At 33.7% G+C, this 13,662-nt stretch overlaps 1 protein-coding gene and 1 pseudogene across 1 annotated transcript; both read right to left on the bottom strand.

The window, feature by feature from the left end:
- Positions 1-4,883: 4,883 nt before the first annotated feature.
- Positions 4,884-6,057, bottom strand: LOC128165149 (uncharacterized; annotated as a pseudogene).
- A 1,009-nt stretch (positions 6,058-7,066) lies between these two features.
- Positions 7,067-9,104, bottom strand: LOC128165155 (uncharacterized). Its single transcript, XM_052829399.1, has 2 exons — positions 8,540-9,104; positions 7,067-8,401 (listed from the first exon to the last, which is right to left on the bottom strand). Exons 1-2 carry the CDS (start codon positions 9,087-9,089, stop codon positions 7,971-7,973), a joined length of 981 nt encoding a protein of 326 aa, XP_052685359.1. The 5' UTR covers positions 9,090-9,104; the 3' UTR covers positions 7,067-7,970.
- Positions 9,105-13,662: the final 4,558 nt, after the last annotated feature.

Genomic DNA, 13,662 nt, shown 5'->3' with positions numbered 1-13,662 from the left:
TGCAGCTGGTGTGAGGGTTGGTTCTTTTTGATAAGCATTGATGAACTTAACCTAGGTTCGTTTATATGATAAGAACACTATATGGAACGACACCGATTTTTTAAATTGTCGGTGTAACGCAGAATATTATCCTTGTTAGAAATTGAATGTTGTAATTAGAATACTGACACCAAACATAGGACTTTGAACCCGGGGGGGGGGGGGGGTGGAGGGGTGGTAAAATAAGCTCCTAGTGTTCTCAATGTTATCTCATGTACATAAAAATATTGTCCATTACAGGTACTTTTGGTCACTTTTAAAGTCAGAAGATCTGTGTAAATGGGGTACATGTACTTATTGAATATGAATTCAATTTGCTAATATTTTTGTGGGATAACGTGATGAATATTTTAAAACAATTTACTCAGCTTGCTGATTTGTGTTTGTTGTTGATTGTAAAAAAAGAAAAAGTAAACCAAACTAGACACGATCTCGTTGCGAGCAACGAGGAGGTCTTCCGTCCGATTTTCAGAAGGTGATATGACGTCATCGACTTTAACTTTCGACAACAAAACATGATCTGGAAATAGGAGTTGAGTACTAATGATTTCCTGTAATGCGTTTTATAAGTTCTCTTACGTTGCTTTTTTAAATACTTGCATATCTTCCAATTAAGATTGAAAAGATTAAACTTTTTTACCTCTGGCCCCTAAAAACCCTAGTTAGGTAACGCATGAGAATAGGATATATAAACGTATTATACTTAATTTTGCTTTTATATCCTATTACAAAACATCTCTCAGTAAACGACTATATAGCTAAAAGACTTTAGGATCATCTTGATCCCTAATTTGAGGAGTCACTCCCTTTTTCTTGATATCAAATGAAAGGTCTTTAAATTTTAAACGGATTTTGTTCAACAAGTGTTTGGAAATTCCTTGCTGTTCACGACGTATATGTGAAAAAATGTTTTAGGGGCAGATCCATTATCCCTATACAGGGGCTGTTTAACGAATTTTTCTTCCATACTGCATTTCAAAAGATTTTTATTTCTGATATATGGGTGATTAATTTTACAGACATTTGACCTTTAAAAACACCTAATTAGGTGACACACGATAAAATCATTACATTTCTTGGATACATAACTGTAACATAACATATCTGCTTTAATGACATTTCACAAAATATCCTCTCAGTAAAGGACTATAAAAAGTCTTAAGAGCCGTCTGGTCCCTTAAGTTGAGAGGTCAGCCCCTTTTTTCTTAATATCAAATAGGTCTTTTGATTTTAAACACATTTTGTTCAACAAGTGCTTAGAAATTATTTATACTGCCCAATGAACTATCAGATTGTTCATGTATTTTCACTAATTTGCAAATATCTATCCGTATTTACCGGTATCCAGTATATGAGTCTTATAATAAGACCTGGTCAAGTCTCCATGTTTTTTGCTCACTGAGACAAAGTCAGGGGGAGCTTATGCTATACCTCTGGCCTTTAAGTTTATAGAGCAGGCCCCGTATATAAGTTATTACTTTTTTTAGATGCTGGAGGAGGTTAACATTTTTGGAGCAGGTGCCTTTTTATGACCATATCTAAGTTACTACTGGTCCAATCTTCACTTTGCGTGGATGTTGCTTCTTATGATTCTTATGATTCTTATTCACTTGACAGATCTGAGTTAAATGTTTAAGACCCTGGTGGAGGTTTAAGGTTTTTATAGCAGGTCACGTTTATGTATTTACTTATTCAAACTATGTAAATCACAGAGGTAGCTTTGGATACAGAATGATCTTGGTTATCTAGATGCTTAGGCAAATTTATTCCTTATTGAAATAAAATATCGTTTTCTTTGCAAATCATACAGTACATGTATCGGTATGTTATACCAAACTTACTTCTATTTGCATTTAAAATTAAAATTCAGGGTTCAGTGCAGTTTAGCTAAGGCATTAGTAAATGACTTTAGAACAACTCAAATTGTGTTGAGGTCTTTTTGCTGGTTACAAAATGAAATAAATTCTCTTCTTACCAAGTGCGACTTAAACAGTTGATATAACTATAGATGTGGTAAGAGAGATAATTTCAGATACAGACTTGATCTTGATTATCTTGATGCTGGCGCAGGTGTAAGTTTTTTGAGTAGTTTGATGCAGGTTTGAACGATGAAGAAAATGCTGTCCTGACTAACTTCCATGGTTCCTGTTACTTCGGATTTGAGAGATAAGGCTAGCTTAAAGGGGTATGGTCACGATTTTGATCAAAAATTACTTCTCCGATTTCAATTTTTAAAATGTTTCAGTAAGGCATTTTTAATCATAAGCGAGTTACAGAGCTTACAATTCTTTGCTATGTAAACAAAGCTTTTGCTTACATTTTGAATATAAAAATGAAAAATAAAATTTTAGACCTGAAATGAATGTGTTAAACGTTAGGAACTGTATATTTATGATTAAAATGAATAAGACGATAGACAAATCCGCTCAAAAAAGACTTTTTACATGTATATTGAATCTATGTAAACAAAAACAGGGCACAATCCTTGTTTACATGACAAAGAATTGTTAGCTCTGCAAATTTTGCTTGCAACTCAACTTCTGACTCTCAAATTCCATTTGATCATTAGAAATGTATTCTTAAAGCATTGTAAATAATAAAAACAGAAAAATAAAATTTGACCAAAATCGTGACTATGCCCCTTTTAATTTTTTTATTTTTCTATTTCAGTTTATAATGTTTAGAAATGCCTGTCGAATGATCAACCAAAATTTGAGTGTCAGTTGTAGAGTTATTAGCAATATACAGAGCTTACAATTCCTTGTCATGCAGACAAGGCTGTCATCTTCGCTAGCCATGGGTTTTCGATCCACTTTGCTCCCCATAAACCCTTGGCTAGCGAAGATGTGTCTTGTTTACATTCATTTAGTTTAAAATACCGGTAAAAGTTTGTTTCAAGTTAATTTTTCTCTGTTCTAGTTCGTTCTAAGCATAAATAATAGCTAGCGTTTATCACTTTCTTTTGGGGGTCCAAAACTGGAATTTCCTTCTCTACGATCAAAACGTAAACAAAGCTTAGAGTTGTGAGATCTGCATCTCACTTACAAGAAAACCACTGATAACTAAATTTTGGTTGACCATTACAAATATCTTATATAATTACTGAAGCATTGTAAGCATTAAAAACGGAAAAACAATTTTGACCAAAAATGTTCCTTAAAGATATAGAGCTTGATCTCCATTACATGTATCAAGGGTGATAAGAAAGCCATGTCGTACGTCACTCAAACGTGCTCGATAGATGTGATTGTTGATATATGATATATCATACGATTCCTATAATATTAAATCATATGATATAGCTTATCATCTAAATAATATTCTCTCATATAATGTAATACATCATTGTAAATTATATATATGATATTGAATCATACGATATTGTATCATATGGTATTCTATCAACTGATATTGTGTCATGTCGTATAATATCGCATCATATGATCTTGTATCATATAAAATTGTATAATAATTGCATAATGTAATATCATGATACAACAAATACGATGCAATATTATATGACATATAACGCAATTTTATCATATTAAATAAAACACCACTGTTACATATCATATGATACATTATCATATCATATAATAAAATGTCTTACCATGAATCCATATATCTCATATCTTATAATACAATATAGTATCATAGTTACAATTAATATCGTGTCATGTGATACAATTTCGTATCACGTGATACAATATTGTATCACATAATACAATATCGTATCACAACACATGATACAATCTCGTATTACAAGATACAGTATCATGTAATATTGTACAATATCATTTCATGAAACAAAGTCATAATTACAGAATACAAAATCTTTTTATACATAATACGATATATCATGTCAATTTTCATAACGTACTCTTACAAAGCTTCATGTTATCATTTAAGCATTGGATCATTATTTTTTGAAAGATATAGTTTCTATAAAACTGCAACGGTGTGTGCATACAAATTAAGCACAGATATGAGATTATTTTGCAATGTTTAGAAAATAAACAAATTAAACAAAGAATATAAGTACCAAGTACAAATGCAAATTTGTTAATGTGTCAGAGAATGCAGATCTATATTATAAATTATGTGGTGCAAACTTTCAAATATAAAGTTTTTTAAATATGTTCATCTTACGTATGTACCAATCGTAACAATTTGAAAATTACAAAACTATTAGGAATTTATTTATATAAGAGTAGAGAAGAAGATTTTCTAAGATTTCAAATTATTTAGCCCAATGTAGAAAAAAAATAAAATGGTATATTGACCTCTCTGGCAACGTGCCGGTGAATAATATAAAATTACTGCTGGTTTTTTTCTTCGATCAATACAATGATTTAACTACCTGAGGAACACAATATTCACCGAGCCGAAGGCGAGGTTACTTTTTTACTACGAGGTTATCTTAATCATCGTTTTGCTTGAAAAAAAACCCAGCAATAATTATTTTATTATACAACTCAGCGACAAATTAATACATATATATCAAATTGAGAGCTATCAAGCGAAAATTGGAAACGCAATACTTTATATTTTAAGTCAAGTGTAGAGAAAATCGAATGTTATCTTGACCTCCCTAGGCCATGTGCAGGTGAATTAATAACGTTCTGGGGGGGGTTTCCTAGATAGATGGATATGAGCCAATCAGAGAGCTAGGAATTGGTCAATCATATGATAATTGATAAATATTTGAAAACTACATGTATTACTGATCTCGTTTGAGTTTTGATATGATGTCGCTTATAAATGCATGCATCTGAAAAGACCAACATCTCCATATACTGCGATACCATTTCATTTTAGCTGTAAACAATCCATTTTATTGTTACTCAGTACAGTTTCCAGCCATTAAAGGATGATCGCCAGTCTGAGTGACTCCAGAGATTTCCAGAGTGAGCAATTGTAGGGTGAGTACGAAAAAAAACAACATCGCCCTGGTTCACCTCGACAACCACAATACCTGTATGACTTCTGATATCAGTAGCACCCTCCGCGCTTGTATACATAGTCCCAACTTCATTAGAGTTCACAACAAGCTGAGAATAAATGTATCCTCCAGTGTGACAGTATAGATTCCATGTAAATACGTTAACACCGTGTTGTGGCGCGATGAATGCCCCTGTATGTTTGTTATAATGGTTGCCAATGTTTGTTACGACGGTATCAAAGTGAATTGTGAAATCCTTAGATATGTCCGTTTCATAGACCGACACGTATGCAGAAAATGCAGCACCGTCTGGGAATGAGGTTGACCGGATAACACATCAATGGTTCAGAATCAGTACTATCCTACGGTGTGGAAAGTTAAACTCCTACTGTTCTCAATGTTATCTCATTTAAAATATAATATTGTCGAGTACAAGTATATGATTGTATTTAACATAAGATTTACCTGTCGGGAGACGTCTTTCTTTTGATATACTCGGTTTATTCTCCAACTGACTAATTTTGCGTTTTACCATTGCCGTTTGGCGTTGTATCTTCATCTCATTGCCGTTAGTTGTATATGGTCCGGTAGTCGTGTTTTCTTTCCGTGAATCATTCGTTTTCAGATTACCAAGTAAAGCATTTGAATATTTTTTATCGAACCTATAGTCAGTGTTTGCTGTTTTCAATCTGGATTTCAAAAACCAGTTCGAAGATTGTAAATCTGCAATTTTAGCTTCAAGTTTCTCCGTCCGGCGGTTCGAGGTAAGAACAATTTCTTCTAAAGATTTCAGTCTACTTTTCAGGTAACTATTTTCGTCTTGAATAATTTTGAACATCGCGTCTACTTTGGTGTTGTCCGTTTGATGGGTTTTTTAATTTTTCGTTTAGGTTTGGCAATAGTTTCTCCAGATTATAAAACCTCTCTCTGCAAGTGTCGTCTGACGATGAGCCATAGACACCAAGAACAAAGTGGATGAGGACTACTACAAGAGCTATTGTCGCCATTTTTCTTTGCACTAGTTGCGTACTGTGTGCAGCTGGTGTGAGGGTTGGTTCTTTTTGATAAGCATTCATTAACTTGCCTAGGTTCCTTTATATGATATGAACACTATATGGAACGACACTAATTTTTGTAAATTGTCGGTATAACGCAGAATATTATCCCTGTTTGATATTGGTTCTTGTAATTTGAATACTGACATCAAACAAAGGCATCGGAACGGGGGGAGGGGGCTTGCCCTTTTTTTTGCAAAGTTGTACATAACAATAACCAAAGACCTTTTTTTTTAAAGTTATACATAACCAAAACATTAGACCTATTTGTTCTTTTTTTCTTTTTTTTTGCTTGTCAAGATTTTTGATCAGTTTGCCCCCCCCCCCCCTACTATCAATTTCCTTCCGACGTAACTGCCTAAGATGTTGAAAAAAGATCACAGTCCAATGAAAATTGAGTTACGCAGTGGAATTTTGATGAAGAAACTGTTGTTGCATTGTGCCATTTCCCTCTAGTCATCTTTCCCCCAGTAAAATGACTATACAGCAGAATTACCATTACCCCCGGAAAATTGCTATATAGTAGTGTTACGTCGAAGGAAATCGGGCTATATAGTGGCATTTTCCTCTTTTTGTAGCAAGGTTACCCCCACGAGGGTGTTATGTACAATGGACTACCGCCTTTCTTCCATTCCGGTTATGGTGGATTATTCGTGTCAATATTTCGCAATATCTGAATTTGTAACTTTGTTTGCTCATAATAACGTATAATATTATATCCTCAGTCGACAAATCTTGACTATCTTTTTGAGAGTATCTTATGAAGAAAGGCCGTGATTAGATATTGTCAAAACCTTTGCCCCTTTCATCCTCCAAAGGCCATTAATTTAAGGTGTAAACTATACATATTGATGTTTTTCAACAAAATTTCAAAATGTGTGATATGCAGTTATCCATTGATCTGTCAAAAAACAAATTCAATATATAATTTGAAAGGAAATTGGAACCTCATCGTAAAGTAGAAAATGTGGTCAAAATTCAGATATGACGCGGAGTATTGACTTGAGGTTAGTTGGTGATGGCGTGGCCTGAAGACTTTTCAATTTTGACGAAGTGAAGTATAATAGAAAACTTTATTGTTGGTGTAAGTCAACTTTTTATTTAATTTTCATTCATTTATTAATAGGTGACAACTTTTAATGAAAGTATTTATTGCACTTTCATAAAGACTTAAAATGTTGGCACATGTAGTGTTAGAAACCCTAACTGTGCATCATTATAAGGAACATTAAAGTTATTCGCAGCCCGTCTAATGTGTCAGCGTAGCTCAGTGTGATAGGCGGGGGTTGTAGTCAATTTCTCTCGATTGAGAGGGTTTTCGAATTTTCTGTTTAATTTCGGTGCTTTTAAGAGAGCTCGATGGTCGTGACAATTTTAAGGCTTCAGTTGACTCTTTTAAAAGAAAAGCTCTGTATACAATTATAGGATATGTCATAATGCTAAAAGTTGAATTTTAATAGTTTATGGCCAAATATATTATATTTAAAGTTTAAGGTAGATCTGATATGGTATTTAAAATTTGTTGACCTCGCAGCTTCCTTATGTAAAACATTTATTTTAATTCTTTTATTGGATTAAGTTGAACATTTTGTTTAAACCCCTTCAAATAACGACCAAAATTACATAATGTATCTTTATTTTAGTCGAATCTATACTACTATATTAAAATAATAGACTCGAAATCGTCGGAGTACTGTCTTTTGGTTTATATACCGGTATTTTAAACATCATTTTGATTCGCCTCTATTTTCTTGATTCTAAGCGATAGCCAGGAATTGATTAATCATATAATAATTGATAATATTTGAATCGTGATCTCTTTTTCTAAATTTGATATGATGTCGCTTATAAATACATGCATCTGAAATGACCGACATCTCCATATACTGCGATACCGTTTTATTTTAGCTGTAAAGAATCCATTTTATTGATACTCAGTACAGTTTCCATCCATTAAAGGATGATCGCCAGTCTATGTAACTGTAGAGATTTCCGATGTGACCATGTGTAGGGTGAGTACGAACAAATACCACATCGCCCTGGTTAACCTCAACAACCACAATACCTGTATTACTTCTCACTCCAGTAGCACCCGCCACGCTTGTAAACATAGCCCCAACTACATTAGAGTTCACAACAAGCTGAGAATGAAAGTACCCTCCCTTGTTACAGTAGAGATTCCATGTAAATACGTAAACACCGTGTTGTGGCGCGGTGAATGCTCCTGTATGTTTGTTGTAATGGTTGCCAATGTTTGTTACAATTGTGTCAAAGTGAATGGTGAAATCCTTGGATATGTCCGTTTCATAGACAGACACGTATGCAGAAAATGCAGCACCATCTGGGAATGAGGTTGACCGTATTCCTGAAATACATCAATGGTTCAGAATCAGTACTGTCCTACGGTGTGGAAAGTTAAACTCATACTGTTCTCAATGTTTTCTCATGTAAAATACAATATTGTCGAGTACAAATACATGATTGTATTTAACATAAGATTTACCTGTCGGGGGACGTTTTTCTTTCGATGCACTCGGTTTATTCTCCAACTGGTTTATTTTGCGTTTTACCATTGCCGTTTGGCGTTGTATCTTCATCTCATTGCCATGAGCTGTTGATGACCCGATAGTCGTGTTTTCTTTCTGTGAATCATCCGTTTTCAGATTTCCAAGTAAAGTGCTCGAATATTTATTAGCGAACCTATAGTTAGTGTTTGCTGTTGCCAATCTGGATTTTAGAAACCAGTTTGAAGATTCTAAATCTGCAATCTTAGCCTCAAGTTTCTCCGTCCGGCGGTTCGAGGTAAGAACAATTTCTTCTAAAGATTTCAGTCTACTTTTCAGATAACTATTTTCGTCTTGAATAATTTTGAACATCGCGTCTACTTTGGTGTTGTCCGTTTGATGGTTTTCGATTTTTTCGTTTAGGTTTGCCAATAGTTTCTCCAGATTATCAAGCCTCTCTCTGCAAGTGTCGTCTGACGACAAGCCATAGATATCCAGAACAAAGTGAAAGAGAACAACTACAAGAGCTGTCGTCTTTAGTGTCGCCATTTTTTCTTTGCACTAGTTGCTCACTGTGTGCAGCTGGTGTGAGGATCGATTCCTTTTGATAAGCATTCAGGAACTTAACCTAGGTTCGTTTATATGATAAGAACACAGTATATGGAACGACACCAATTTTTTGTAAATTGTCGGTATAACACAGATTATTATACCTGTTTGAAAATTGATTGTTGTAATTTGAATACTGACACCAAACATAGGCGCCGGAACAGGTGGGGGCTTGACCCCCCCCCCCCCCCCATTTTTTTGCAAAGTTGTACATAACCAAAGATCTTTTTTTTGTTGTTGCTTTTTATTGCTATATATATATATATATATATATATATATATATATATATATATATATATATATATATATATATATATATATATATATATATATATATATATACACATACACACACACACACACACACCATTTCACTGCCATATATATATACCATTTCACTTTTTTGGCTTGATATGTGAAATTAATCCCAGTGACGAGGTGTTACTAAATTGTAACTAGAGTTGTTTTAGGAGACGTGTGAACCATTATCGACTTTAAAAGTGCAGATAATTGAATCAAACATTTGATAAACGATTTCTTCGCCATAAATGAAACTTAAATTGATTGTTAAACAGCTATACTTTTTAAACTTAATATAACTTATACAGGCACATAAAAGTACTATATTTATTTAATTCTGTAGGAAATGTTTCAGCTTGTGAAGTCAGAGAGAGAGAGAGAGAGAGAGAGAGAGAGAGTATTGCTGAGCAGAACACTCTTTCTCAGTGGGTCATCTTAAATTGTCAGTAAAAATTACAAAATTGTGTACAATACTACAAAGAGTTGTCATTAGATTTTACGCATTAGAAAGGTTTCAAAAAATGATTAAAGTCCTGTTTGAAAATTCTTTTTCGAATATTTAAATCTGAGTATGCAACAGATTTGTCTGATTGCGGGCAAATCGGAACTCACCGTTCTAGAGTTAGATATTATGTTTCCGGTTGAAAGAAACCCGCGAAATCGACTTGTTGACATAGTTGAGCCAACTTGAATATTTATAATTATATAGCATGACTTCAGGGAAAGGTAAGTTGCAATGACAGCATTAACTCGAGTCACTCGAAACGACGTTACCGTTTAGTATACATGTACTGGCACTGTACCAGTTATCGGCTACAATTTAACGCTTTCTTTTCGTATTTCCTTATTTCTTGATATTTTTGGATAAAACTTGACATACTTTAAATAGTGAACTCCTCATATATCAATTTGTTAGTTTATATCATTATTTAGAACCCAAAAATATATTGTTTTGTGCTTTTTAGCGCGCCCCGAATTTGCCGAGTTTTATGATTTACTGTACCAGTTATCGGCTTCGTGATAACAATAGTAAAATCCCTGTACATGTTGATTTTATACTCTGCTAAATGTAATTTAAATTATGCCCCTTGAGGGATCGGACTAAAGTCGTCGGGGTTATGATACATTATAAACAAAACTCATAAAATTGTTCGTTTATTATCATACGGAAATACACCAAATCGTAGACTATTCAAGACATAATTGTGCAATCAGGCGTTCAACTGCGCAACGAATTTCTCGGAAATTAGTGAATTTCTTTTGTTTATACATGTTATATGTATTGATATTATATGTCAAATCAAAGAAGGGATATAATAACGTAACACAAAGAGGTAATATTTTATTTTTAACTTATTACGTCACTTTCCCCACTGATGTAAAATCAGCGGTAAACAATGATCGTTTAAGGTCATGTATAAAACATATTCAAGAAAATTTTCAGGCAAAATTACTTTTCTCTATTCGAAAAGGACGACTGAATTAAAAAATCTTGGATTGTCGCGTGCTAAAAACCCGAACTCTCAGTTTAGCCGATAACTGGTCTTAGCCGATAACTGGTACAGTACCAGTACAGTTCTTCTGCTGTAACGTTATAATTAAAAGTCACAATTATCTGAAAAAATGAGAAGTCTCTGCATGCAGAGACATTATCAGGTCCAGCACAATCTCCTGATTTAGCTATATAGATTTAAAAAGTTATATAGTTTAATAAAGCTATTCAGAATAGCTTGATAAAGTTATTTATATGGAGTTATTCACAAAAATGTTAATTATGAAGTATACGAAAAATTGCAAAGTGCGATTTTGATTACATGCTGAAAAAATACACATTAATTTTATGAAAATTAAAAAAAAAAATAGCGAAATTAAGCAATTCTGAATAGCTTTATTAAGCTATATATAGCTTTTTCAAGCTATATATAGCTAAATTACGAGATTGTGCTGGACCTGATTAAATGACTCTGGTCTCTGGGATATTTTTTAAACCACTCTCTTATTTCTAGATAGAATTATTTGAAGGAATATGGAATCATTCTTTTAGTATTATGATTTATAGGGATGGGACGATCCACCGGTGCATTACGGTATTTATTTTGACGATATTTGGATCGATACATTAATACAACGATACCTAAGCAAACTTTTTTTTATTTTCCAAAAATATCCGAGCTTTATATATCGGCTATTTTTAGTCCGCGCGCCTAATATGAAAGTACAAAGATGGCGGAAAACCTCGTAAAGTTGTCAAAACTGTTAGGAAGCTAAATCTGGAGTGTGGACAACTTTTGGATTTAAAATACTTGTTTATGAAAAAGTAGCGTATATGAGACTAAAGAAATTTGTAAATTGTGCAATGCTCATTTTAAATATATCAAAATAACTTTGGACATGTGGTAATACATCAACAGATTGAATAAATTTTTAACCCTTATTCATATTCTCATTTAGTTGCAATGTATCGTGATATGTATCGTGATATGTACCAAATCGGCTAAGTACAGTATCGTCCCAGCCCTAATGATTTATGAAGTGATCAAATATGGTTGGAGGTGATTAATCAATCATTGCCTGGAGCCTTGAGGGCTTTATGATAGATTTGATCACGCCCAACTGTGCTTGATCGCCACAATATTCAAAGAATTGATTATTCCGTATTATTTAAATATTTATATTTATATAATTTTCAACAAACAAAATTAATTCGTAGTGTTATCACACACAAAAACACTGAAAAATGTAAACCTATATATAATTGCAAATCAGACAAGGTGTTGTTAGCATTAGATTGTAAATTGTTCCATAGTCTTATTGCCAAAGGAAATTTGGACTGCTGACAGTGGAGGGGGGGGGGGGGCAGAAATAAAAGGAAATGATTCCTATATTTCTGCAAGGCAGAAGCTTTTGATGGGATAACTGCAGGTCTTAAATCTACAGACAATAAAAAAATTGTAATTTCATTACTTTTTAGCTCACGTGAGCCAAAGGCTCAAGTTAGCTTTTCTGATCACAATTTGTCCGTTGTCTGTCGTTGTTGTAAACTTTTCACATTTTCATCTTCTTCTCAAGAACCACTGGGCAGATTTCAATCAAATTTGGCACAAAGCACCACTAGGTGAAGGGGATTCAAGTTTGTTCAAATGAAGGGCCACAGCCTCTTTAAAGGGGAGATAATTGAGAATTATTGAAAATATGTTGGTATTTTCAAAAATCTTCTTCTCAAAAAATATTCGGCCTGAAAAGCTTAAACTTGTTTGGAGGCATCCTCAGGTAGTGTAGATTCAAGTTTGTTCAAATCATAGTCCCTGGGGGTAGGGTTGGGCCACAATGGGGGAATGGATTTTTATATAGGAATATATAGAGAAAATCTTTAAACATCTTCTTCTCAAAAACTATTAGGCCAGAAAAGCTCAAATTAAAATGGAAGCATCCTCAGGTAGTGTAGATTCAAGTTTGTTCAAATCATAGTCCCTGGGGGTAGGGTAGGGCCACAATATGGGGGATCAAGTTTTACATAGGAATATATAGAGAAAATCTTTAAAAATCTTCTTCTCAAAAACTATTAGGCCAGGAAAGCTCAAATTAAAATGGAAGCATCCTCAGATAGTGTAGATTCAAGTTTGTTCAAATCATAGTCCCCGGGGGTAGGGTGGGGCCACAAGAGGGGGATCAAGTTTTATATAGGAATATATAGAGAAAATCTTTAAAAATCAAAACCATAATTCCCCAGTGAAGAGTGGGGTCACGAAATGGGGGGGGGGGGGGGGGGGGGTATATAGGAATAGAGAAAAATCTTCTTACAGGTACAACAACAAAAGGGGCTTGGTATTTACCAAAATAATAGAGATGGATAAAAATTGGCAGATTTTCAATTTTTATTTAGCAGGATCTACTGTACTTAGTTGTCAAGATATTTTGATACTGTAATGCTAATTTGATCAGAATTAAGGCAATTGTTGTTCGGGTGAGCGATGTGGCCCCTGGGCCTCTTGTTAAGTATAATCATAAGAAGAAATATCACAAAAGTCTAAAAATAAAGACTTCATTTTTACCCTACAAAATTTATAGAATCCAGGGCTGCGTTTTACAAAAGAACTTACGACTTATGACCAAATTAATAAATGCAAAATAATCACCAACTTATCAATGATTTATTCTTATGGCTAGAAAATACAATTATGGGAGTTGAAATATTTGTAAACAAATTGTTTT

Source organism: Crassostrea angulata, chromosome 10, assembly GCF_025612915.1.
Source record: "Crassostrea angulata isolate pt1a10 chromosome 10, ASM2561291v2, whole genome shotgun sequence".
NCBI lineage: Eukaryota > Metazoa > Mollusca > Bivalvia > Ostreida > Ostreidae > Magallana > Magallana angulata.
Note: the sequence above shows the minus strand (reverse complement) of the source record. Positions and strands in the feature narration are given on the sequence as shown.